The 24,689-nt window shown below is 37.8% G+C and overlaps 4 protein-coding genes and 1 pseudogene across 10 annotated transcripts; 3 read left to right on the forward strand and 2 right to left on the reverse strand.

Annotated features, from left to right (window-relative positions):
* Positions 1-533: 533 nt before the first annotated feature.
* LOC145238866 (uncharacterized) lies at positions 534-9,181 on the forward strand. Its single transcript, XM_080102140.1, has 13 exons — positions 534-696; positions 796-941; positions 3,343-3,503; positions 3,834-3,906; positions 4,516-4,670; positions 4,744-4,821; positions 4,938-5,090; positions 5,269-5,501; positions 5,811-5,898; positions 5,969-6,154; positions 6,227-6,630; positions 6,720-7,024; positions 7,108-9,181. Exons 1-13 carry the CDS (start codon positions 596-598, stop codon positions 8,535-8,537), a joined length of 3,513 nt encoding a protein of 1,170 aa, XP_079958266.1. The 5' UTR covers positions 534-595; the 3' UTR covers positions 8,538-9,181.
* Positions 9,182-10,331: 1,150 nt separating this feature from the next.
* On the forward strand, positions 10,332-11,623 carry LOC145238928 (glutathione S-transferase Mu 1-like). The gene is made up of 2 exons (XM_080102216.1): positions 10,332-10,714; positions 10,856-11,623. The coding sequence occupies exons 1-2, from the start codon at positions 10,370-10,372 to the stop codon at positions 11,042-11,044; spliced, it is 534 nt and encodes a 177-aa protein (XP_079958342.1). The 5' UTR covers positions 10,332-10,369; the 3' UTR covers positions 11,045-11,623.
* A 376-nt stretch (positions 11,624-11,999) lies between these two features.
* Positions 12,000-13,201, forward strand: LOC145202654 (glutathione S-transferase Mu 1-like). Its single transcript, XM_080075666.1, has 2 exons — positions 12,000-12,436; positions 12,532-13,201. The coding sequence occupies exons 1-2, from the start codon at positions 12,053-12,055 to the stop codon at positions 12,856-12,858; spliced, it is 711 nt and encodes a 236-aa protein (XP_079931792.1). The 5' UTR covers positions 12,000-12,052; the 3' UTR covers positions 12,859-13,201.
* Positions 13,202-13,249: 48 nt separating this feature from the next.
* Positions 13,250-14,993, reverse strand: LOC145202655 (glutathione S-transferase B pseudogene; annotated as a pseudogene). Its single transcript, XR_013853309.1, has 2 exons — positions 14,726-14,993; positions 13,250-14,663 (listed from the first exon to the last, which is right to left on the reverse strand). The product of XR_013853309.1 is annotated as a glutathione S-transferase B pseudogene (transcript).
* Positions 14,994-15,592: 599 nt separating this feature from the next.
* On the reverse strand, positions 15,593-24,512 carry LOC145202648 (receptor-type tyrosine-protein phosphatase S-like). Of its 6 annotated transcripts, none has more exons than XM_080075657.1 (26): positions 24,224-24,512; positions 23,943-24,043; positions 22,436-22,882; positions 21,657-21,773; positions 21,441-21,554; positions 21,268-21,378; positions 20,705-21,151; positions 20,495-20,611; positions 20,327-20,434; positions 20,154-20,256; positions 20,057-20,094; positions 19,861-19,994; positions 19,739-19,802; positions 19,606-19,673; positions 18,836-18,970; positions 18,636-18,758; positions 18,352-18,497; positions 18,131-18,266; positions 17,703-17,806; positions 17,453-17,589; positions 17,309-17,382; positions 17,113-17,247; positions 16,923-17,048; positions 16,672-16,814; positions 16,042-16,180; positions 15,593-15,888 (listed from the first exon to the last, which is right to left on the reverse strand). In XM_080075657.1, the coding sequence occupies exons 2-26, from the start codon at positions 24,022-24,024 to the stop codon at positions 15,829-15,831; spliced, it is 3,408 nt and encodes a 1,135-aa protein (XP_079931783.1). In that variant the 5' UTR covers positions 24,025-24,043; positions 24,224-24,512; the 3' UTR covers positions 15,593-15,828. The 6 variants fall into 6 exon arrangements, with proteins under 6 accessions (XP_079931783.1, XP_079931782.1, XP_079931780.1 ...); XM_080075656.1 differs by having other exon boundaries at positions 18,636-18,764; positions 20,057-20,091; positions 24,224-24,511; XM_080075654.1 differs by having other exon boundaries at positions 18,636-18,764; positions 24,224-24,510.
* Between the last annotated feature and the right edge of the window lie 177 nt (positions 24,513-24,689).

Below are 24,689 nucleotides of genomic sequence, written 5' to 3' on the forward strand. Positions count from 1 at the left end.
CATAAAGTGGTATGATTATGTTTGCATTTTGTGGTCTACCCGGTTTGTATCCAATAAGAGCACTTGGTTCTATCAGTCGTAGTTGATATCAGCTTTAGGAGAAAGGGAACCTTCAGCTCCGGCTGCCGCTGCTCTTGTTACGAGCGGTGAGAAAAACACAATAGTGAGACTGATGCAATCGACCTGTTGGAAACCTGGATTTCAGTTACCATGGTCGTAGTCTGCAACAGGTACATTCGGTTGTTGTTGGAATTATGTAACCTACCAATGGATTAGTTTTTAAAGGTAAGCGCAGGAAGAACAAAATCAAAACAGAAGAGAGTATGCCGTAGCGGAAGGTGTCAATAATTGATGAGTCAGAAATAGAATCAGTAGCAGAGAGAGATAGGTGTACAATGAAGGGTTGGTAACCTCGTAGTGACCCGAGTAAGCTGCGTTTAGGAGAATAACTACATACGGTTACATAAGATGTTGTTGAAACTAGTAATTAGGATGATATTGGTTTGTTTAACTACAGATAGTGTATGTTTTGATTACAGCTTCGTGTGTAGGGTTTAAGAGTAGTTGGCGAGTGAAGGGCGCTCAGGGTGGGACAATGACGGTGACGTACACCCACAAAGTGGCCAATGCGAGATTGGGAGGATTTTCGAGTCTGTTAGTACGATGGAGGGGAAGCGTGTACAAACTATTTTACAAGTAAGTTCCAAAACCTTTATCACTAAACAACTTTAGGTACAAGTATATTGACAAAATGGGTAGATCAAAACTCTATAAATGGGGATGTTTTGTTTTCAGGGAGTTTCTTATCTACATTACGCTCTACTGTTTGTTGTCCTTGGTCTACCGTTTTGCACTTTTTGGGGACCAAAAGAAATACTTTGAGAAACTGTGCCTTCAGTTCCAGAATTACACAGACCTTGTGCCAATTAGCTTTGTATTGGGTAAGTGTCAACTTTTACTTCATGCATCAAATACCCTCGGGTCGTTACATGCCGTGCAGACAAGGCTAATATTGGCTTTGGCGTAGGCACGAAAACAGGTGCAAACACGTGTATTGTTGTCTTATACGTATATTTGCAGTAGTCCCTTAATGGTAGGTGCAAGTTTTTACACCATCCTGTTTGGAATTAATGATTAACGGACAACATTTCCTTTTAATTCCGTCCTGACAAACGGCACAAAGCTCATTTTCTATAAACGGGTTTGATTGACAAAATGTACATGGAGCTTGACCATCTGTGTCTTCTCCTTGTGCTGTCATCAAATCTAATTCTTCATTCGTGGTCGCATGGGTCGATATCAAGACAAGCTTTGTTGAGGCTGCTAAATCGATTGACTGAAGCCGCCACCCTTCAAGTGACGTCGCCATTGCCTGTTTGTGACCGGAATGAACCGGTTTCGAGGTGGTTGCGAAAATGCGCGAGCCGTCTGGCAATGGGTGATTCCCGACAAACGCATGGTTGAACTGTGAATCACCTGGGAAAAGTGTGTTGCGAAATTTTTAACATAATCTCATGATTCTGGTAATTTGCTGCTATTTCAATATGTTTCGTAACTTGACATATACAATGACAGAAGTTGTTTGTTCCTTGCTCTTTTACCAACAATACATTCGCAGTGTTTTTGTTGGTTAATTTTAATGTCCATTTTCTAGTCGATTTTTTAGCCTTCCTTTTTATTGTTTTGTTTTTCAAACCAATGTATTGGCTACCTCGAGGTAGCCATTTGATCAATGGCACAATTACATGGATTTCATCGCATTGCCTATTCCATCTCAGTAAGTTGGGATAATCAATCAAATCAATAAGTCGCAATCGAAATTTTCCAAACGCAATTAGTGTTTTCCACAATCGCATTAATTTGGACATTAAAAAAAAACTAAAAACGGTTGTATTAAAGCCAATGCGCAATCTGAAACATGAATCAGGGGCATATAGATTGCACAAGAGAGAATTGTTTTCCTGCTTTGACGGAACTTTAAAACCATAAAGATCATGTGACTGTGGTAAACTGTCCTCCCGTATTCTAGTTCAACAACATGCAAATTAGCTAAACTGGTTAGTTGTGAACTTTTAACAACATCACTATACAAACAACATGAGTATTTACATATGGCGCAATCGCTGGGGTCGTTTGGTGGTTAAAAGTTGACAGCTGTAAATGTCTATACCAGTGCTCTTCAGCCTTTTTAGTGACGCGGAACCCTTAAGGTATTTTGTCAAACTTTGCGGAACCCCCATAAAATAATTTTAATGAATGTAATACAAGTAGGCTACATCAAAGAAAAAAGATGCATACACATCCAAAGCACATCACAATGGTTGACTTGAATTAAACGGTTAACTGAAACGCATTGTCGTGTTATTTGGATCGGTCGTTTCTACAGTAATCTCGCAACTTATAGCTAGAGTGTAACAAGGTTGTATTTATTACGTCACAATTGATCAATGGTGTGACAAAGGTTAACAATATTGCACAGGCGAGCATTGCTGTTCGAAACAATGATACTATGAATCATTCGTGTTCGAATTGCTAGCCCCCGTGCAACCCTTTAAGTTCACTGAACCCCTGAAAGGGTTGTACGGAACCCTAGGGTTCCGTGGAACCCCGGTTGAAGAGCTCTAGTATATACTATCCCCCAAGGCTGTAGTAGCAACGCTTCACTGGATCGTAACAAAAGTACCCCATTAAACAACAAGCTTGGCATGAAACTTGAGGCTTTCGTAACGTAGATAGATTGTTGCGAAATTAAAAAGAATATTTAATGCACAAAAACAAACATATGTACGAATTCTTCCATTCAAGCGCAATAATACCGATATATTTAATGGCAATGACAGTACAATCAGAGAATTACACGCCTTAATCCTATACTTATATCAGACAAAGCGACTTATCTACGTAATTCTTTCATGGGTTTTATGTTTTGTACACACCGTTTTAATTATATTTCATAACTTGATTTTAATTAGGTTATTATTTAAACGGCAAACCATATTATGATCATGGAAATGATCAGTTCGAATACAAACAAGTGACGATATTGGATTATACCTTATAGTTGCGTGTAGGCTACTTTCTTCGTTTACTGCGGATTTCGGTTATAAAGGTTAAGTGCTTAAACTGTTTGTACAGAGCCCCGCAATCATCCAACGATCCGCGTAAAATGAGCCAAATTTTAGTACCCATTTAGTACGAACTGTAGAAACTGTATCACTAATGACTTGTGTTTTGTATGAATAGGGACATTTACCAATTGGATTTCTGCCTGTTAAAGCATTCAAGCCATAAAAACCTTGCTAAACTCTCCACCACCAAAAAACTAAATACGTCACAATGCAGGTTTTTACGTCACGATTGTTGTGGGTCGGTGGTGGTCTCAACTGGAGAATTTGCCTTTTCCTGATCGTTTGATGATGATCATCGGTTCCAATGTGCATGGTACGGACGACAGAGGTCGACTTCTACGCAGAACACTGCTTCGCTATCTCAACTTGTCGCAGGTAACGCTATAGGAACCACAGTTACTGCGGATATGCTTTTACAAATTTCAAGCACATTTTGACCTAGATGTGCAATCTTACCCAATGAGGCACTGTTTCGATTTAACAACGTCTTGTAACTCGCGATTTATTAATAGTTTATCTGTTAAAAAGACTTGTGTGCCACATTTAAAACTTTGAGCCAAATAGGAAGAGTTTTCGGATAGACAAAAATCATAGTTTATCTTGTTATACATCCACCAACGAAATGAGTTATGAGCTGCCAAAAGACGTAATGTCGATGCCTCTGTTGCATTTTGGGTTTGACATTAAATTTTTGCTTTTCTTCAGGTGCTCACTTACAGACTGGTCTCCACTGCCGTCTACAAGCGTTTTCCATCTATCGAGCATGTCGTCAAGGCTGGTACGTCATCGCCATCTGAATTATTCATATGATTGGCTGAAACTGCAGTTTCACTGTAGGGGTGAAACAAACTGTAGGGTTCACTGTGACTGTAGACTTCACTGTAGGGCAGTGGTTCCCAAACTTTTTCATATTTTTTGCAAAACGGTCCCTTCGCCATTATTTCGAGGGCTCGCGGTCCTTAAGCCTAAATGTGTATTTCACACAACGAATGTTAATTGCAGGATTTTGGCTACTTATGCAAAATTGCGCATAACAATCATCCAAAGACAGCATGTGACATCACGAACAGGACAAAAACATTACGATTGTGCGCGAACAATTGCATTTTTTGATAGTTGCATTCAATAAAGGCAATTGTTTAGCAATGGAGACAGTCGATTCTCAATTCTACTTTGATTTAAACTGATTTAGTGGCACAAATTGGCGCCAAATAAGATTATAGAATAACTTCAACCGCTTCGCGGTCCCCCCAAAATTGCCTCACGAACCCCTAAAGGACCGCGGACCCCAGTTTGGGAACCGCTGCTGTAGGGGATCAAAATGCATACAAACACTTTTACAGTTTATAGGATAAGTAATATACTTATACTTATTTACTTTACAAAGGTTTAATGACGGAAAACGAATATCAGCAGTATGAAAGTGTCAAATCTGTGAACCTGAAATATTGGGTTCCGCTGATGTGGTTTAGCAACCTTGTCTCCAAAATACGTCAAGAAGGAAGAATATACGACGACATGATAGCTAAACATTTAATGGAGGTAGATTATATAATCAACATGCAAAATATTCGCTCCGAAACCAATTGCAAATGGAAACGTCTTTTTATTGTAGGAGCTCAACGTATTCCGTGGTTTTTGCGGATGGCTGATTAACTACGACTGGATCAGTGTACCTTTGGTTTATACACAGGTATTGTATGTAAAACAGTGACCAAATTCTAAAAGTTAATCAATATGTGATTTGTGATCTAGCTCGAGAGCCTGATATGGTTTTGTATGACTAACTCGAAATACGACACATTTCAGGTGGTTACGGTTGCTGTCTACATGTTTTTTATGTCAACGCTTCTAAGTCGGCAGTACCTGGACATCAGCGAGGGATACAAGGGCCACGAAGTTGACTTGTTTGTTCCAATCTTTACAATCGGGCAGTTTTTCTTTTACATGGGATGGCTAAAGGTCAGTTACATTGTATTGAAGTAACATTCATTAAAACCGCCCAGGATACGTTTCATTTTATCAAGCTTTATGAATAGACTGTCTTACAAATTGCTGCCAAAGATAATTGCAACCTAATCAATGTACAATGCGTTGAATCCTCGCATTTTCAACAGATAAAACCGTTGTCTGTCTTCAGGTTGCTGAGCAATTGATTAATCCGTTCGGGGAAGACGACGACGATTTTGAAGTGAACTGGTGCATTGATCGAAACCACGAAGTAACGATGATTGTTGCCGATCAGATGTACGCAAAACATCCCAAGCTGGAGAAGGATAAGTTTTGGAATGTTGCCAACCCCGATATTCCATACACGGAGGCTTCTGCTAACCACAAGGTGGAACCATACATGGGTTCGACATTTGATATGCGGTAAGAAACAGTTTGATATGCGGTAAGAAACAGTTAAAGGCAGGAACTTGGCCGAATGGCCTGGCGCGCCTGACCCATATACAGACATAAAAAACCTGATCGGGATTCGTCCCCGGGAGGTTCCTGGGTTCGAACCCCGTGAAGAAAAAAAAAAAGAAACAGTTAAAAGTATTTGTGTTTCAGAGAATATAATTTTCTTGTTTGTTTGACAATATGAACAGTTGACAACCCAAATCAAGAATTAGGCTACCTTATTATTTGTGCAGGGTAAATAAAATAAAAAATAACAGATTTTTTTCATTTTTACAGGGTAGATAAGGATGACATGCAAATAGTGCACAGCTACAACAGCAATACCAGAATGGCTCCTCTGAATGAGATTTCCACTGATGTAACGGTAAGCGTTCAAACCATATAACAAATGACACAAATAACTGAAAATTGTAAACTCCTCTTCATTTATGCAGAATAAACCACCAAACTTTCATGACAAAGTAAACGAAGCCGGATCTTTCATGGCATCTAGTGGCTTTCTTGCTCCGTTTCGCCATAATACAAGGAAACACTTCAAATCGGATAAGATTGGGTTACTTAGCAACAACAATGATGAAGAAGATTCAGATGACTCGAATGATGAATCAAGTCCATCTTCGGTAGGTCTTGCCCCAACCCCAAGTAGACGAATGTTTAGAAAAACGTTATTAGGTGTCGGTTTCTATGAACAGCTGCGTGACCCTCACGATTCCAATCCGGACGACCCCAACGATGACATTATAACTTCTGACGAAAGTGGTGACGACACAAATGATGATGCTGACGTAGAAGCGGACGACGGCGATAGTGACGTAACCGAAACAGAAGGCGGAACAAATAAAACATTAACATCGGCGAAAGATGAAAAAGCAAAAAGCAAACTTAAGAAATCAAACGAAAACATTTTAGAAGAGCGCAACGCACTTCAACGGACCAGAAAGTCTCCGAAAAAGAGGTCGAACGAGTCTGTTCCCAAGCTTGTTATTGACAGAGTGGAAAGTAAAAATATGTATCCTGGGATAACGCCTCAAATTGACAGTGATGACGAAGAGCGTCGAAACGCGGAGGAAAGAGTATATTTATCCACAAGAAAAAGGTGAGAACATTGCATGTTTTGTTTAAAAATAAATTGGAATTTTTCATGTGATTTGAAACTTTAATTTATGTAAGTGTTGAACTTTTTAGGAGATCCAAAGGCACACTACCTCCTCGAAAACGTAGATTTTACAAGTCAGGGGGTAATCAACTCATCCTCAGGCACCAACAAAGGCTGCGGCGTGATTCGTTTGTGCTTCCATCACCCGACACAGGTTCAATGTTTAGCGAGACTGACGTCGGATCAGGGAACAACTTTTCACCGTTCGGTTCCAGCCAATCGTTCGGAACTTCTATCCCATCACCCAAACAACTACGATTCGCATTTCGACTTAACGCGCGTCATCTCTACGGAGATACCACTTCGATGACATCATCGATGCCAAGTCCATCAGGTAAGCAAGAAGTGGCTCCAATTTTTTTAACGTGCACTTGGACATTGAACTAATCCAGGTTAACGAAATGATGTTGTTCGTAGGAAACGAAGGTGAGGGAACCGACAATCCTGGAACTCCTCTTTCACCGTTAATTGCTTACGAACCAAACAAAAGCGGGGTGTGGGGTCCGGGTGTTTCCCCCCACGACGTGACGATGCCATTCACAGAAAATCTTCGTAAACGCCTCCAAGTTGTCCCGAGTGCTTCACCGTCCGTAACCAGCCGTGGGCCATTCGACCCAGCAAATGCACCATCAAGCAACAATCAAAATCTGTTAATGATCGCCGATGAAGTTCCACTGAAGTCCGCGCCGAAGGTCGTACAAAAGGGAAATCATCTTTCTGTGCAGACCAAAGCCGAGTTGAACGCTACCAAACTTCAGACAACGACATTTAATGCATTTCCTAGTTTGGGAAAACGCAGGAAAACAGACGATAAAGTGACTTTCGTGGACGACAATAACAACCAACAAGTCGGTTTTGCCACCGCGGAAACTAAACGCGGCAGCGGGACAGGTTTATGGAACGCCTTTAAATGGTGGAACGCGAAACGGAAACAAAAGAAACAGCCGAGCGTAAACTTCAGGACAGTAAGCTCCGAAAGTGACGTCATGAAGTTTTACGATGATCCAATGAAGGTAGCTGACATGATGTCGGTAGAACTCAAAGAAGATTGGGGACTGGAAATGCGAGCGGACGGTACAAAACTAGAAGACAAACCCCTAATGAAAGTCACCAGAACTGTTTCGAGGTCCGAAGAAGGCAGGAGCGGGGTGCCTGATGACGCCGACAGTGGAATGATGGGAACGGGCGAAATTACGTGGGAAAGCGAATGTGGCCTGGGTGCTAAATCCCCAAAACAAACTGTCTCCAACAGGCCCAAAACACTAAAAGTTCAAAGTGTATTAGACAAAGAAACAAATAAACTGGAAGATAACAAGGACTCAAATAGCTTGATTCGTGTGGAATCGAATGAAAATGATAGTTCTGAGCAACCCAAAACTATTGAAGCGGTACTTTCGGACGCGAGCTCTAGTTTAGGCTCACGAGAAAATGATCACTCTGAAGAGGACGAAGTTCCTCATGATGTGTTGGAAACTATACACACTGATCAATACAAAGATGACCTACCGCCACCCTTACCCAAGACGATTGCTGAAATTTCAGCTGAAGAGGAACGAGGTTACAAAAGTTCATCTGACGAAGGATACGAAAGTTCAAATATACCGCCCAGGGTGATCATGCAAAGTCCAACGCTACGCCACAAAATAAGTGTATTCAGATTGCAAAGTATTCCGGAAAAGGTCAGCGACGATGAATCCCGCGATGAAGCTAAAATTGTCGAAGGCCACTCGGACGTGCCAGACTTGAAAGGTCAGGAAAATTTGCTTTTTGAGTCAGATGAAATTTGCGATGAGCCAAAAACAGAAGAAAGTGCAACTACGCCACCTAGTGTAAAACACGATACGTGACGTCACTTCAGCTACAGCAACACGAAAAAACGCTTCGACTTACTTTAACAAATGCATTGTCTTTAGCGTTTTATAATATGGAATATCACATATTGTGAAAAAAACTTGACAAAAGTAAATATTCGTGCGTTTTTTTGCTGGCTGCATTTGTATGTTATGGATTACTTTTCATTCCGCTTGTGCATTGCTTTAGGTTTAAGTCATTGTACAATTGTCAAAATAATTCTGTGCCTTGTCATAATATGGTTTATTGTGCATCTACAACGGACACGTTTCCATGGCGTATGTGCAAACGCATTTTTTTGTATGTTCCCACTGTTTTTACCTCGATGGTACTAAGTTTAACTTGTCCTCGTTTCAAATTTCTACTGTGTTTGCAATGGTTACTGATTTGAACATTTCTGCCGCATTCCATTGGTTGGAGCGAACAGATGAACCAACAAATTCGACTGTTTTGTATTTTTGCTACATATTGTCATGTACATAGTATCCCATTTAGAACACGTGTCTGTGCAATGCAATAATCTTTAATTTTGACATATCTAGTTTTTAATACATTTTTTTCAGGTTGATCCTGCTCATCGATTTTTTTCTTAGTTCCTTGACAGTTAGAGTCGTCTCGCAAGCAAATACATTTATAGGAATAAGAATTGTACTGGGTGAATCGGTTGGATATAAAGATGCAAAGATCTAGCATATCTTACCCAACGCACGGTGTGATAAGTACAGTGGACGTTTATATGCACGGATTTGGCGGATCCAACCGAAAGCGTGACCAAAAACATTTGCGCAGAAGAGCACTTCTAATGCAGCGACCTTCTTCTGCAAAAATCGTGCAAGCGCCGCAATTAGTGACTTCTACAGCGTCTGTTGCTTCAGGTCGTGCTTTGCACAGCAACGAGTCCAAACTGGCGTATATTGCACCTCACTGATTTCACCAACTTACACAACCGCATTGTAGTACAGTTAACTATTCGTGCGTTTGTAAACTTGAATGAATTGCGTTTCAGCAATTTTTTACAAAAAAATACTTACAAATTGTGCCGAAAAGTTAACTAACACCAAATTATTTAATTAGCCTTGACTTCTTGCACGGGGTTTAAATACTGGACGCTTTCGGGAAAATATCTTAAACAAGATTATTTTAGGTTCGTTTATGGGTTATGCGCCTCGGACCGTACGGTAAGAGTCTATTCCAATAGCATGGACTTGCGAGTACTGAAGTCAAGAGAAGCGTAGCATCTCGTGCGTTGAAGAAAAGCGCAGCAACTGCTCAAAGCTGCGATGAAAACCTTTCAACGGCCTCAGCAATTAATAAACCTAATCGTATTTTGGAATTCAAATACAGCATTACAGGTTACCATTGATATGGTACATTTTTAAATATCTCTGCATTTCGTGTTTTGATCTTCACGTTACAACGTTATAGTTGCTAAATCCCACCCTTGCAGCAGCTATTCTGGCGTGCCCAAAACAAACATGTCGATACTTATTCACAACCCCGTTATCCGGCAGTTCAGCAAAGTTGACATTGTGGTTACTTTAGCCAACCAACATGCGAAGTAAGTGTAGGTTAAAGTGCAGGTGCCTAGAGGCGATTTAAATGTGTAATAAGCAAGTTTGAAACATGCAACAAGTATGTAAGATCATATATCAGAGTGCTTATACACAGTCAAGGCCGGTGTTATTTCGATCACGATGTTATTTGAGCAACAGGCAATCGACCACACGATGTTTCGATTTTATAGTTTTTTGAGACTTAACTTCGACAACCTGCTTTGCAGATTTGTTTACATAAAGCTGTACAGAGAAGTTTTGAAACAAACGCTAAGATGGGAAAGGTTACTTTGGGCTACTACAACCTTCGCGGCCTATGTGGACCGATCAAAATGATGTTGGAATGGCTTGAAATTCCATATGACATGAAATACTACTATATGGGAGAGGGTCCGGAATTCGACCAGAGCCAATGGTTTAACGACAAGCCAACGATAGGAATCGACTTTGGAAACCTCCCATTCTTCATCGATGGAGATCTGAAGTTGGCCGAAAGCTTCGCAATACTTCGTCACATCGCCAGAAGCAATAAGATCTTCTACACCGAAACTGATGAGGAACATAGAGCTTGCGATGCCGCACAAGGCGCCATACAAGATTTTAGAACATCAGTGATTGAGGTAATGTTAATGTTTATCCAAATATTCAGTCATTTTATATCCAGGCAACCTAAACGTTTTTCACCAAACGAAAATTATTGCTTTGTAACCATGCTCGGTAAATAATTCTCATTGAAACAAAATATTATTGTGTTTTTGCAGGTGGCCTATAGTTCAAACTTCGAAGAGGCTAAACGAAAATATATATCAAACCTATCAACCACACTGGGAAACTTTGAAAGGGTGCTAGCAAAACGGCAATGGCTCGCTGGTGATCAACTGCTGTATGTGGATTTCGTTTTCGCTGATGTCCTAGACTGGCTTGAGATAATGGAACCAGGGTGTCTATAGGTTCTTTCAAATGTTAAGAAATACTACGAAAGTTTTGAAAGTCTGGAAAAGGTGGCAAAGTACAAGAAATCGGATCAATACCACCGCTTGCCTATCATGTCAAGAAAAGCTACGTGGGGCGGCCAACCAGTACTATGATTTGTGTATTGGTAAATACTTGGGTTCCATGCAAAAACATTGATTGTGAACATAATACAAGCCACTGAATGTAATACACTTGTCAGGGTGCACAGGCTGTACTGTTTGCAACCACCTTCTCAAACAGATTACTATGTAACATGGGATTCTAAATGCTCCAAAAACATTTTGCTTGCGTTTCATCTATAGTGAAAGGTTACAAAAAAGCCCTCTGGCGACCACGGACACGACTTGCTAAACCGTATTTTTGCGATGACACAACCAATTTTTGTATTTCTTGCTCTCACGTTGGCGTATTTCTCTACTGCATCAGCACGACAGCTAGTCATGCAAGGGAGGCGATATTCAAAATCTTCTTGCAAGAATGCGGCCGCAAACCTTTGTTTGAAATGGTAACTTTGTCTTGTAATTTTAACAAACAGTCATGACAAAGCAAATTTATCATTGGGTACGTGACGCGATTTGTAGGTCATATGGCGTCTGGTGCCAAAAATCAGATTAAAAATAGTACAAGCCATATCGACTGTAGTGGTCAGTCAATACATTTTTAAACCTTTAATTATCTCGAACATAAACAAAACATTTGGGAGAACCGACCACGAACTCGTCAGGGACCCACGTTTTTCGAACACTACCGTGCACAAGGACTGGAAATCAATTTTGCACGGCAATTGACGAATCATAGCTGATAGAATAGGGGTTGCTAAGGCGGCTCGTGTCTTTGAGCTGGTATAATAACAAAAGATGCGCAGGCAAACAGAGAATCGTATTTAAAAAATTAGAACATTATGCGTTGAATTTAATTCTGATTATTGTGCTTTTGTAGACAAACTAGCATATCCAACTCTTAGAACTGCTGTGATTGCAGAAATGTCTTCACTATTCAGAAAATTGACGCCCAAATCCCAAAAAGGCACGATTACTCTAACCTACTTTAAGTTTCGCGGCATTTGTCTACCAATAAAAATGATGCTGGAATGGCTTGAAGTTCCTTACGATTACCAACATTACTACATGGGAGAAGGTCCCAAGTTTGATTTGAGCGATTGGGTTACCGATAAGCAAACTCTGGGAATCGACTTTGCAAATCTACCATTCTACACCGAAGGAGGTATGAGATTGGCCGAAAGTTTCGCCATACTGCGTCACATCGCCCGAAGCAGCAGAATGTTTTATCCCAAAACTGATGAAGAAGAAAGAGCCTGCGATGTTGCACAAGGAGCTACACAGGATTTTAGGACCGCAGTGATTGATGTAACTATAATGTTTGCTTTTTTCATTTGTTTTCCGTTTTAATTCATTGCAAGCACAGCTCGGGAAAAAAATTGCTAATTTAAATATTCTTGCAGGTTGCTTACAATTCAAACTATAGAGAGGCTAAAGACAATTTCGTAGCAAACCTATCCACCACACTGGGAAACTTTGAAAGGGTGCTGGCGAGTCGTCAATGGCTGACTGGTAACAAGATGATGTATGTGGATTTCGTTTTCGCTGATGTTCTCGACTGGCTTGAATTAATGGAACCAGGATGTCTAGATGTTATTCCAAATGTAAAACTGTACTATGTGCGTTTTGAGGGCCAGCCACAAGTGGTAAGGTACAAGAGATCAGATAAATATTACAAGTTCCCGGTTATGTCCAGAAAGGCTGCGTGGGGTGGAGAACCTGTGCTGTAATTTGCATTTCTGCAAATTGTTGGATTATGTTTGAAATGTGTTTTGTGCATGGGTGTACTACAAGTCTAATTTGTAAATTAGTAATAATCATAACCTACAATATAATATACTCGACAATTGTCGCTTGTGCATTGCTGCAGGGATGTTTGTAAATTCAAATCAGGCGATTCAACTGAGGCAAAACGTTAATTGTTGGAAGAGTGCCAGGGAAAATCCATTTTTTCGTTAAAAAAAGAAACATTACTTTGTGAAGTCTTGAGCAAAAAGGTCTAACATGTACGCGTAACAAATATTTCCACTAATACGAGACATTCATTTCTTTCTCTTCTCAGTATGAACAGATTCTTTAATACCAGGTGCAGCTGCTGTGTATATACCACCACACTTTCCATTTTACTATTACATTAGTGTATTTGCAATCGTTAGGTTTTTGCAGCTGCGTCCTGTGGTTTTTCTGCCAGAAGATCAAACAGTGTTAAAATATTTGTACGCTCACTCACACGTGTACATACGCAAAACAATACCTCCGACCGTTTCACCCACCCACCAAAACCATGTGTCTGGGAGCGTTAAAATTGATCCAAGAGATATATTCAATTTAGGAATTCTATTAAAGTAATAGTATTACTAAAGTAAGCTACAGCATTTAGTTTGAGGAGATGGTTATCTTTGAACTGATATATTTTGTTTGAAGTTCCAAAATAATGGAAAATTTCGGTTAATTGCAAGACAGCATGTCTCAAAAATTATTATTGATTAAGATGTATATTTTTGTTCCTACTGCAAATAACATATGCAAAGGCAATTTTTCATTTCATAATTCTGCAATAGCATGAAACAAACCTGTGGGCATTCTAACCCCTGCAAGTTTAAACTATTTACAGTGACATAAATTGCCATGTCAAATGTAACCAATTTGAATAAACATGATACAGTAACATCAAGCTCCAAAATATACATGCAAAAAAAACTTCTGCATATTTGTAAACTTGATACACAATGATTTGAAAACAAAAAAGACTTCATTGTTTGCCAATATTATGTGAAAAATGATAGTAGTACACAGCACATAGCAATAAAATCTTAAAGAGCAAGTTAGTCTAGGGTTGTTTTCCCTCCCCAATAGCTGTATTTACTGTTTATTGGAAGCTTTTGAAATCTAGGGGAACTCCGATAGGCTTTTATAGTGGGTAATGTCATAAAGTTGTTGTAGTAATCATGAATGTTTTGGGGACAATCGTCGAGAAATCTTGGAAATAGTAATTTAATTTGGTCCAGAGCTTCACACAGTGCAAAGTCAACAAACATTAAATCTTTGCCAATCAACCATTTGTTTGTTCCTAAAAACAAGCCAAATCTTTGCAGGTCTTTCAGGAGCCGCAAATGAAATTGTTTTTTGTTGGCTTCAAAGTTTTCTGTTGTTGAATAGTATGTTAGAGATATAAATCGGTACCGAAAATCTTCAATGACCCCTTGCAGCATATCACAATTTATTTCCTGTTCTTCTGTGGTTGCTGTTAAAGTACTCTGTTTTCTTGCAATGTATCTCATTATTGCCCAACTTTCACTAAGCTTTATATCACCATCAATAAGGTAAGGCACATTTGGAAAGTCAAATCCAAGCGTTGCCTTATCATGCTGCCACTCTTTACGTTCATAGGTTGGAGCATCCCCAGTAGGGTAGATTTTGTTTACATATTTTAACTCCAAATACTCAAACATGAGTCTAATTGGTTCACCAAGACATCTGATATCCCAGTAAGCCAAGATTGGCAAAGACATTGTACCTGGTGAGTTTAATAAGCCTAACAAACAAAGGTTGGGTGTCAGGTACAAACTACATTGTGTAACCAAAGCTGAAATTCACTTATCTGCCATAAATGCCATGCATATCTTTAACACACCTAAAGCAGAAGATTAAAACAAGTGCAAACAGTTCGAAAACAAACCGCAGTTCACTGATAACTGACGCCTTTCTTTGCATCGTTGGACATGGAACATTTGCTTCATCATTGCGTCAACACATTAGACCGGTTTGTTTGCTAGTGCCTCGTGACGTAAAAAAAATTGGCGCGCGAACTTCATTAATCCATAGAAATCATTTTGTTCTGTGTCGAAACCACATCCATGTCACTTAGGGATCAATCTTCTAATGAAAAAAACAAACATTTCCAAACAATGACAGCATGCCGCAAAAATTCACTTTCTAAATTAATATGCAAAGCAAAAGTTTTGGCGACTTCACTCGCAGTTTCAGCACCTATTTGAGCAGTTGTCTCCGCGCTAGCTCAAATTCTGCATTGAACTCAACAGCAATTTTCTAATAATGTTTTTAACGTCAGATCCACACTATCAGGTAGCCTACAATCTATATTGTAAAAGCAATGCTGTTACCCTAACACATCTGTCATAAATATCATGTATATCAGTACAGAAACTCATCTCAAAGCAGCAGACTAAGACAATTGAATACAGTTCGAAAATGAACAAAGTTTACTGCACACCGACGATGAAACGTTATTTCGGACTTGGAACCTTGCTTTATTAATGTGTCAACTCGTTCGTGCAGCCGGTTTGCTCGAACTCTTTGATGAAATATAGTTGATCAAACGCTACCTCACCCTGATTATTAAATTGTTTGATTTTTCGGCCTAATATTTTGATGAGAACACTTGCCCAAACAACAGCAGCAACAGCATATGCTGCGCTCACTACCGTATGTTAAAATGTAAAGCAAAATCGTTGGCGTTTCATTTTTTGCCGTCAAAGTGATATAGGCACACTGTTTTTACACATACAACCGTATCAATACTATTTTCCAGTTGCGGATTTAGAACGGAGAAGTACTCATTTTTCCGTGCAAGCTCAAACACTGAATGAAGCAATTTTAAAATTAACGGCAATTTCACTCATGATCCATTTGACATTATGTCCACACTGTGTATGTTATTTTTTACAGTGTACATAATTTCAACATGTTGTTTCCAATAAACAGCTGATGAAAAAACGATGAAGGAATCGGTACTGTCTCTGTGTAAATGCGAAAACATTAATTACCCAGGTGCATTACTTCGTCGGTCGACATAAGAATGAACATCTACTTTAGGCTACAATATTATCGACGCAAGTTGTTGTTATTACCAAAACACAATCTTGTTTACCAACTGGCAAAAGAGTACCCACCTTGCTTGACACCATCCCGGGGCGTACATCGCGTAAATCTTTAACAGTGCGAAATATATCCACATTTCCCGTTCGGGATTGTGCTGTCTGTACTAGTTTCAGTGCTGCAAGGAATAGCCCGCACCTGTTTGACCCATCACTGAACAAAAATAAAATCGAAGTTTGGCCAATGTGTGTCCAAATAGAAACCCATGCGGCCAAGCATTTTGCAAGCCTGGGGTTCCGACGTAGAAGATATATGTTGCTTTGTATAAATAGAAGAACGAAGAGCTTTTGTAAAATGTATGAAAGAGCTTTTGTGATTGTGAGAAATAACTGTCATTACTAAAAATGTTGGTTTTATACCGCTTTGCAGGCGGTTGCCACCCGTTTTCAGCTAACTCCGAGCAAGTGCTTATTTTGCACTTCCCCAAAAGCATAAATACGTTTACAATACGGTTCGTGTGTTTTATGTTCTAATGCTTGGATAACAACGCCATGTCTGCCTCACTTGACAACAACAACAGTCCTAATCACATATTCAAGCATTTTAAAACATCAGGTTTTTAAGCATTGTACATACAAATCAATCGAGTCTTCCATGGTGTAAGAGAGCCTAAAGGACCGATTTGCAATCTTAGTGCTGTTTACCTGCATTGAACTAACAATGTGCCTCCTCTGTTTGTGTGAATCCGCTGAACAGTTTGAATAAACTCCCAAAAAGATTCACAACTGCCAGGAACATTGTGCTCATTCCAGTTAATGAAATGCAACTGTACAATGCTAGGCTTATCCTAAAAAAGCAAAAGAAAGTGCATATAAGTTGGTAACGACTTTGCAATCCCAGATAGAGCCCATTTTTTGAAGAAAGTTTTACCCTTCCAAGTGGATGTAAAACTTACACTTCCAATGTTAAACTTTCGTTGAACACAGCTTGGATTAACAGGAATTTGTTTGTTGAAACTGACAGATAATTTCCCATATCTTGTTGTCTGGCCAGCACTTCTGGGCCAATAATCAGGAACACCCTGATAACAAACACACCAAAAATAGCATGAAGAAACCAAATGATTAAAATTTGATGTACTGTACATGCATACATGGTTCCTTTCCACATAACAAAACAATAAGATTTACGTCACATACAGAAACCAAACTCCAAAAATCCTCCACAACTTCAGGATAAGGGTATTGTGCAACAATAACACTTCCACCTTCTTTAACATTCTAAAGCATATTTCCTGGTGTAAAATGCTATTAGCAAAGCTGCAACAAACTCAAACTCTACCTGAAAAAGCGAAGCATTGTAATAAAAAAGAGATTTTGGATGTTCTTGTGGCATTTGGAGTAGGTGTTTGTCATCTATAGAAAATATTAATTGTACTGGTAAATTGCTCAACATTGATGGAAATTGCCCAGAGATAAAACTTACATGGCAAGACAGCATCAATACGGTTCTTTGATTTATTTTCATCAAGTTGGGCCACTCCTTGCGAAGTGTGAATAGGTTTTATCAAGTCAAGTTTGTTAAACTCTGTTTCATAACCAGTAACTCCATTGCTTCTTTTTCTGTGACACAAACATGTAAGAAATTCTTTTGCCAAATCTTGGGAGAAAAAGAGTTAAAACACAGATAGAAGCTTTGGAAAATAGTCATCAAATAAATTGTGAAAACAACATACAATTGAAGCTCTTTCATTCTTGTAGCGATTTTGAGTTTTGGAAAATCTGTTTTTCCCAGACAATGAAATTCCACTAAAAGTTTGTGAAGAAAAATGTATTGCCTCTGACAAAATCAAAGTTTGAATTAAAATACCAAGACAAATAAAAGTCAAAATTATCAAGAGGCCTAAGCTATTCTTGTTAATAAGCTTCTAATGTGTCCGTAATTATGGTAACAGGTGGTCAAATTTATATTGTATTTTGTTAACATGTAGCTTAGAAGCAACAAACATAGTACCACATATGGTAAAAATACTTTGTGTTTTGCTAACAAAATAATAGGTAAATCATCTCACAAAACTAAGTATCTTTTTTATTTTTTAATCCAAAATTTTGGAAATGCAGACCAAAGATTTTTCATATTTTAATGTCCAACTAGATTACTTACTGCATTGGCAACCAATCCATATCTTTGCCTTCTGAGGAGTTTTACTGTTTCAGCCACATTCAAATAGTTTGAATATTTTATAGAAGTAAGAAGAAAATCAAGGCACACAAACACACCAGACCTTCCACAACCATCACTAAAATATTGATTTAAGTGCTAACAAACATGCTTATGAAATTATATTTACAGAATAAACACATGATAATGCATAAAAATTGAACCTGCAAATGACTGTTGTAGATGAATCAAACACAGTACGGTAAACTTCAATGTATTTGCAGTAAAAAGCCAAAAAATCAGAAGTAGAATTGGGGCATTCTGGGCCTTGCCACCAATTGAAGTGGAGCATAGTAACAGCTTTGGTTACCTACATAAGAATAACAGTCACCTATCATCACAATTGAAAATACAACAGCTAAAACACAACACTTTTTGTGTACTTTGTCAACCAAAGCAAGTGTTGTAATATTGTACCATTTAGTTAAAAAGGGGTGTTGTTACTTACCGTTGGGTTCTCAACCATAGATAACTTCAAAATTCTGACAGAATAACTGGCATGGTCTGTTTCAGAAATGCATTCAACTGTAAGTTGTTGCAGTTGTTTAAATTCTCCATGCACAGGCCAGAACTTCATCTCAATACAAACACATAAAAATAGAATCAATTTGTTGCATGACCAAAATATTTATTTAAAACATAAAATACCTTTCTATTTTCAAGCTCATCTGAAAGCAATACAACAACTTTACAATTAGAATTCCAAATTGTATCCCAAAACTTTTCAACACATTGTTTGTCGATGTGGCTACAAACAAGGTATTCGTTCATCATTTTGTAACCCTAAAATTTAAGTAAATATGAAGCAAATAACAAATATTTCTTGTAAATGTCATTCCTAGATACTCAACTTTTACACTATCCTATCTTTTGGCAATCATTCTCATGCAAATATTTTAATACAGGCAAATTTGGTTAATCACATATTCAGTTTGCAAAACAGTCTAGGTTCAGTGCAATTGGCAAAGTGTATTTCATGAAAGATTGGCAATGGAAGCACTCCCTACAACATGGCATACATACATTTCTTTCTCTGTTTTATAGTCACAAAGAGCTTTTGAGAAGTATGTTCTTAAAAAGGAGTTGAAAGATGTAAATCCAGAGAATAAGCGTTCGCACTTATAATCTTATGCCACACTTTTTTAACCTGATTGTAATGAAAAATTTTTCTACAGAAATCAAGATTCTTGTTTGATTCTAATTTTTTTTAAATCTGTATGATTTTCTAAACACATAATAGTCTACAGTTTGGAATTCAAGATTAACATGCTAATCAATAGACTATGCTATGAGTTTGATTCATCGTTTGTTACAATTCCTAATGATCAACTTTGGTTGGATTCACTACATGCTACAACTTTGTATTTTTTAACAAAAGACAAGACACCACATATTGCAATTAACTGACCAAAACTTACATCCACATAAGAAAGGTCTATGCTTTGCACTGGTTGGTTTGGTGTTCTTGACATCGGTACACTGGCATCTGATTTTTCAACAACATTACCTGATTAAACCGTAAAATAAAATAAAAAAAACACTTTGCCTTACATTCAGCAATGCTAGAAATCTCTGAGCATTTTCTGGAAAACTGAGGTTCATTTTCATCTAACTTCTGCACAAAACAAATTTTTATTAAACGGGGGTATTTTAAACACTTACAAGAACGTTACCTTAAACTGGCGATACAATTTATTAAAATTGTTATTGGTCATCTCATAATAGTAAGGCAATAAATTTGCCACAGAAACTTTTGTGGAATTCAGATTTTGTGGCATTTTGGAAATAGAGCTCATCTTTATAGTTTCTAAAATAAAGAACAATTGTTAATGAACATTTGCAATAAATAGGTATAAAATGCCATGTTACCTTTTTGGTCACAAGTATCATTGGTAGGTTTGGACCTGCTACAAGTATATAATATCATTATTTATTTTTAAAAAACAATAATTTGCAAAATGAATACTTTTTAAATGCATAGACAAAGATTCCCAAGAGCACAAAAAATAGACAAGCTCCCAATACTATGACAGCAATCCATGCAGGGTCCAAAGCTACTTTCTGAGTTTCTAAAATCATAATTATTTTAAAGCACCTTTCTTTTTTTACCTTAACCGATGAAAATCAAAGAAAACACACTTTTTTCACAACTTTCTCCATAGTATCCTTCTGGGCATTTGCACTCATGCAAAGATCCAATTGCAGAGCACAAAGTTCCATTTGGACAAGGACTGCTAGAACAGGGACCTAGTGAAATGTTGCATAAGTATAAACACACGAATTTATTTTTAATTACGAGGTTGTTACCAAGACTGCAGTTTGTTCCTGTAAATCCTAGAGGACATGAACAATTGTACGACAAGCCATCTTCACTTGCAATACAAGTTTTCCCAGTTTTACAAGGGTTTGAGACTGTACAACCATCTGTAATGCATTTAAAATGTTAGTTTTTTTAAACAAGTGAAATCAAACTGGGTTTGCTTTAAAATTAATGAGATTTAAGAAAACAACAATAACCTTTGATACAAATGAAGTTTCTTGACTTGTTCATTTCCATATCACTCCATTTTCCCAACAGGTTTGTAAAATTGTTGTTCCCACAAATACTGTCAACTTTGTACATTTGAAGAGCAAACTGACTGCAATGCCCATTCGGGTTACTGCCAAACCAATTTCCATATGTTCCTGAGCAGTTGTTACTTAGACATATTTCAGTGCCATCATTCCAAAGCCATGAACCAGTTAAATTGTCGCCACCAATCCAATAAATCATTTGCCAAGTGGCATTTTGACATGGAATCATAGGTCCAATATTAGTTAATAACTGATTGACAGACTGTTGAATAGTTTCATTTTTAATCATCAGCAATGTTGAATTCCGTTCAGTGCAGTAATGTTGGGCATCCTGGTAGTTCAACATTTTTTCATTGTAAAAGGAAAGCTCACTGCCCCCAAGGAATGATACTGTAAAGGCAATATGCATGTGCACTTTATAAACAGAGTTAACTGTTGTCTTTGGCATTTTATAGCACATGAAAAAAAATTTGAGCTTGACAACAAATAAATTAAAACACAGTTACCAATATTGCAATTTGTTCCATATGTTCCATTTTTACACAAGCACTTGTGCCCATCACTACCATTTGATTGACAAGTTCCATCAAACAAACATGGTTCACTAGAGCATGGGTCTAAATAGAGTTTATTTTGTTAAATTCGGTACACAACATTATTAAGTTTTCAAGTCCTTAACCTGGTGTTATGTCTCCTCCAGAATAGTCAGGAACAATGCATGTGTAATTTCGAAAAGAGGGATTAAATATGCATTCTTCGTCACTTGTGCAAGTGTGATTTGTGCTACATGCATCTATTAGCAAAACAAGTCAGTTCATCAGCAATGTAAAACATACCCATAAACTTCATATTTAGGTTATATTACTAAACGGATTGAAAAATGCATTTTAATGACCTGTAGTGCAGTTAATACCAAAATATCCATCAAGACATAAACAGTTGTAGGAAAATCCATCTGCATGCTCGTTACAAAGTCCACCGTTTTGACATGGGTTGAAAATTTTGCACACATCTGAGAAAAAATTGACTAATACTTTAAGGTAGCAAACCTAAATGCAATTAGCAGGACACTTGAAAAATATAGACCTATGGTCTAGCTTAGTGGTTCCCAACAAATTTCCCCCCTAATAATTCAAAACAATTTCATTTCTCCCCAACAGACTTCATAGTAGAAGCTAAACCAGTGGTTCCCTAGGGAGGAATTTTATGAGTTCAGGGGAGGAATTTCATAAAAACTGTAAAAAACGTACATTGGAAATATTACAGAACATTTTTGTATACACATAATTATATCCATTATAATTTAGACCCGGTTCACATTTGGAACCGGTTGTAAAGGATTCTGAAATGGACATCCCTAATTATAAGGTCTATTTCAAATTGCTATAATTTTTTATGTTATATTTGTTTTTCATCTTATGGGGAGGAATGAATACTTCGAAAATGGGCAAAGGGAGGAATGTAACAAAAAAGGTTGGGAACCACTGAGCTAAACCATACAAAGTTTATTTAGTATTGGGCTAAATAAACTTTGTATCAACTTCACAAATTATATTTCCAGAGCTGAAGTGTCTATTGACAAACTACATGTACAATTTACAGCGTATTCCTTCCAGAAGTTTTACAATTCCTCCCGGTTAGAAACCACTGGTCCAGCTGTGTTTACCCACTCACGTTTTAAACATATAAAATTCATTTTCTTATCCAATGCTTCATCCTGCCACGTTCCAAGTAGATGACTGTAATTCGTTTTACTGCTACAAATGTCATTGACCATTAGTATGCTCAGTGCAGATTGGAAATCATTATTGGGATTTTGACCAAACCAATTTGAATACAAGTTGGTGCAGCTATTATTTGTACAAATTTCAGTTGAATCATCCCATGACCATGAGCCATTGGTGTTTGTGCCACCACTCCAATATGCCATATTCCATTTTGTATTTTGGCAAGTAATGTTTGGCTGAGTTTTGTTCAGCAAATCATCAATAACTCTTTGAATCTTTTCATTTTTTATTAACAATAATGTAGAATTTAGTTCTTCACAGTATTGTTTGGCAGCAGAGTAATTGTACTTTGTATCATTGAAGAAATGCAATTCACTTCCACCAATAGATATTTCTGCAAAAGAAAATGTCATTTTCCAAATAAGATACACAACACAACTTTCACTGTACAAACAGTCTTACAATTTTGCACATTTAAGCCACAAATTCTGATCATGTTACCGCTACAAGCATAAAACAACAAAAATACTAAAATTACTTTGCTTGTATGTGACTACAATGTTCCTTTTCAATTGGTTGGTCATCCAATTTAATTATATGTAGGCTAACGTAGGCCTACTGGTATACCAGTCTACCATTTCGCAACACACTTTCGTCTTTAAAGAAAAAAGTAACTTGTTCTCAGAGGACATGAAAAACTATACAACTGTCCTCATTTTAAAATTCCCTGTGTTTAAGTTTGGGCATTTCAAAAACAGTAAAACTTTATTTTTGCTGCAACATTATGATAGGCCTATTTATTTCTAAGATTTGTCCTTATTTTCAAAGGTTATGTCTTAGAAAAGTTCATTGTCCTTATTTCTAAAAAATGTCCTTATTTTTGACTGTAGTCCTTATTTTGTCTTATTTTCCACAATTACTATAGTCAAATCCCTGCTACAAGCAGAAGTGAACCTAGACCCGGCCCATTGTAAGATGCACTTAGTTTTTTGTACGAACAACGAGTTGCAGGAACAGATTGTTTGTGGCCAAAATATTGCAAATATTGTGTCATGGATCATATAAATGCAAAGATTTGTTCAAAAACGTTTGTTTCGTTTCGCATAACAATTTCATTTTTTGGTTGTCCTTGTTTTTGGTTTCAAGTCGATGGCAACCCTGCCTATAATACACTACACAAAGTATAACTATAAACCATGTTCCACACAACCTTTACACGCTTGAACCGAAAGCTTTGAATTTTTGCTTGCAGAAACTTTAGCGCGTTTTGTTCTCTCACATAGAAAACAAATGTATATAGAGGCAAAATACTCTTCACGACTTTTTGTAATTCATCAGCTGCCCAGCGGGTTATGGATAGCTACTGAACATAATAATTGTGACAGTTTTACTTTAAACCGTTTACAATATTACTTTGGTATATGTACAAAATTATTTCATCACACCATACCCACCTACAAAATTAGCAGAAGTGCACAACCAAAAGGATAGAGATGTTGCCAACCATATTAACGTTAAGAAACAAAGCCTTGTCATTTTTGGAAACAATCTCGTCCTGCAAGTTACCTGGGCTATTTATTACTGCCGTCGATGCATAAACGCAAACATAAAGTTAAACACGCAATGATTAACCAACCAGTCAACAAATCCGATCAATTGTGCAATGTTACAACAAATCCGTGTCACATTGTCTATGCATTATAAACATAGTCTATGGCATTATAAACAAACCCACGTCTTAATTGAAGACGTATTGACCTCCAAAATTAAAATCCGAGTCTGGTTGCTTGACGACTCGATCCATCGAGTCAAGCCGATGAGCCTAATTGGCAAAGAAACGAATCAGTTATCTTTAAACAACCGTACGTGGCATTGACACAAAACCAACAACAGTCCCAACAAACTGCAAACACAGGTAAAATTCACTGTGTTTAACGTTTTCGACAAATTCGCTCCTTTTGTCCCGAGAAAATCTCTATGACGGCTTTGTTTTACGGTTTGCAAATAAATTGAGCAAAACAACACAAAAGCGACTTTCATATCAGCAATATAACTCTTGCGTGACATAATTGTGAAACGACATTGCCGCAAAAATCGATAGACAAAAACGTACCTGTACTCCTGTGGTCGCATATTGACTACGTTAAATTTAGTGTTTGTTTACCCATTTCTCACAGTGGCACAAAAGCAATTAAACAGTG

Source organism: Phallusia mammillata, chromosome 7, assembly GCF_965637545.1.
Source record: "Phallusia mammillata chromosome 7, kaPhaMamm4.hap1.1, whole genome shotgun sequence".
NCBI lineage: Eukaryota > Metazoa > Chordata > Ascidiacea > Phlebobranchia > Ascidiidae > Phallusia > Phallusia mammillata.

Excerpts from the sequence above, each read along its gene's own strand:
- LOC145238866 (XM_080102140.1), top strand. The coding sequence starts at position 596 with ATGACGGTGACGTACACCCACAAAGTGGCCAATGCGAGATTGGGAGGA. Across the intron at positions 3,907-4,515 it reads CGAGCATGTCGTCAAGGCTG|GTTTAATGACGGAAAACGAA; the intron begins GTACGTCATCGC and ends TACTTTACAAAG. Across the intron at positions 4,671-4,743 it reads TAGCTAAACATTTAATGGAG|GAGCTCAACGTATTCCGTGG; the intron begins GTAGATTATATA and ends TTTTTATTGTAG.
- LOC145238928 (XM_080102216.1), top strand. The coding sequence starts at position 10,370 with ATGGGAAAGGTTACTTTGGGCTACTACAACCTTCGCGGCCTATGTGGA. Across the intron at positions 10,715-10,855 it reads TTAGAACATCAGTGATTGAG|GTGGCCTATAGTTCAAACTT; the intron begins GTAATGTTAATG and ends GTGTTTTTGCAG.
- LOC145202654 (XM_080075666.1), top strand. The coding sequence starts at position 12,053 with ATGTCTTCACTATTCAGAAAATTGACGCCCAAATCCCAAAAAGGCACG. Across the intron at positions 12,437-12,531 it reads TTAGGACCGCAGTGATTGAT|GTTGCTTACAATTCAAACTA; the intron begins GTAACTATAATG and ends ATATTCTTGCAG.
- LOC145202648 (XM_080075654.1), bottom strand. The coding sequence starts at position 24,024 with ATGACAAGGCTTTGTTTCTTAACGTTAATATGGTTGGCAACATCTCTA. Across the intron at positions 17,807-18,130 it reads ATGGATTGGTTGCCAATGCA|AGGCAATACATTTTTCTTCA; the intron begins GTAAGTAATCTA and ends TGATTTTGTCAG. Across the intron at positions 16,815-16,922 it reads GAAAGTTTAACATTGGAAGT|GATAAGCCTAGCATTGTACA; the intron begins GTAAGTTTTACA and ends TTGCTTTTTTAG.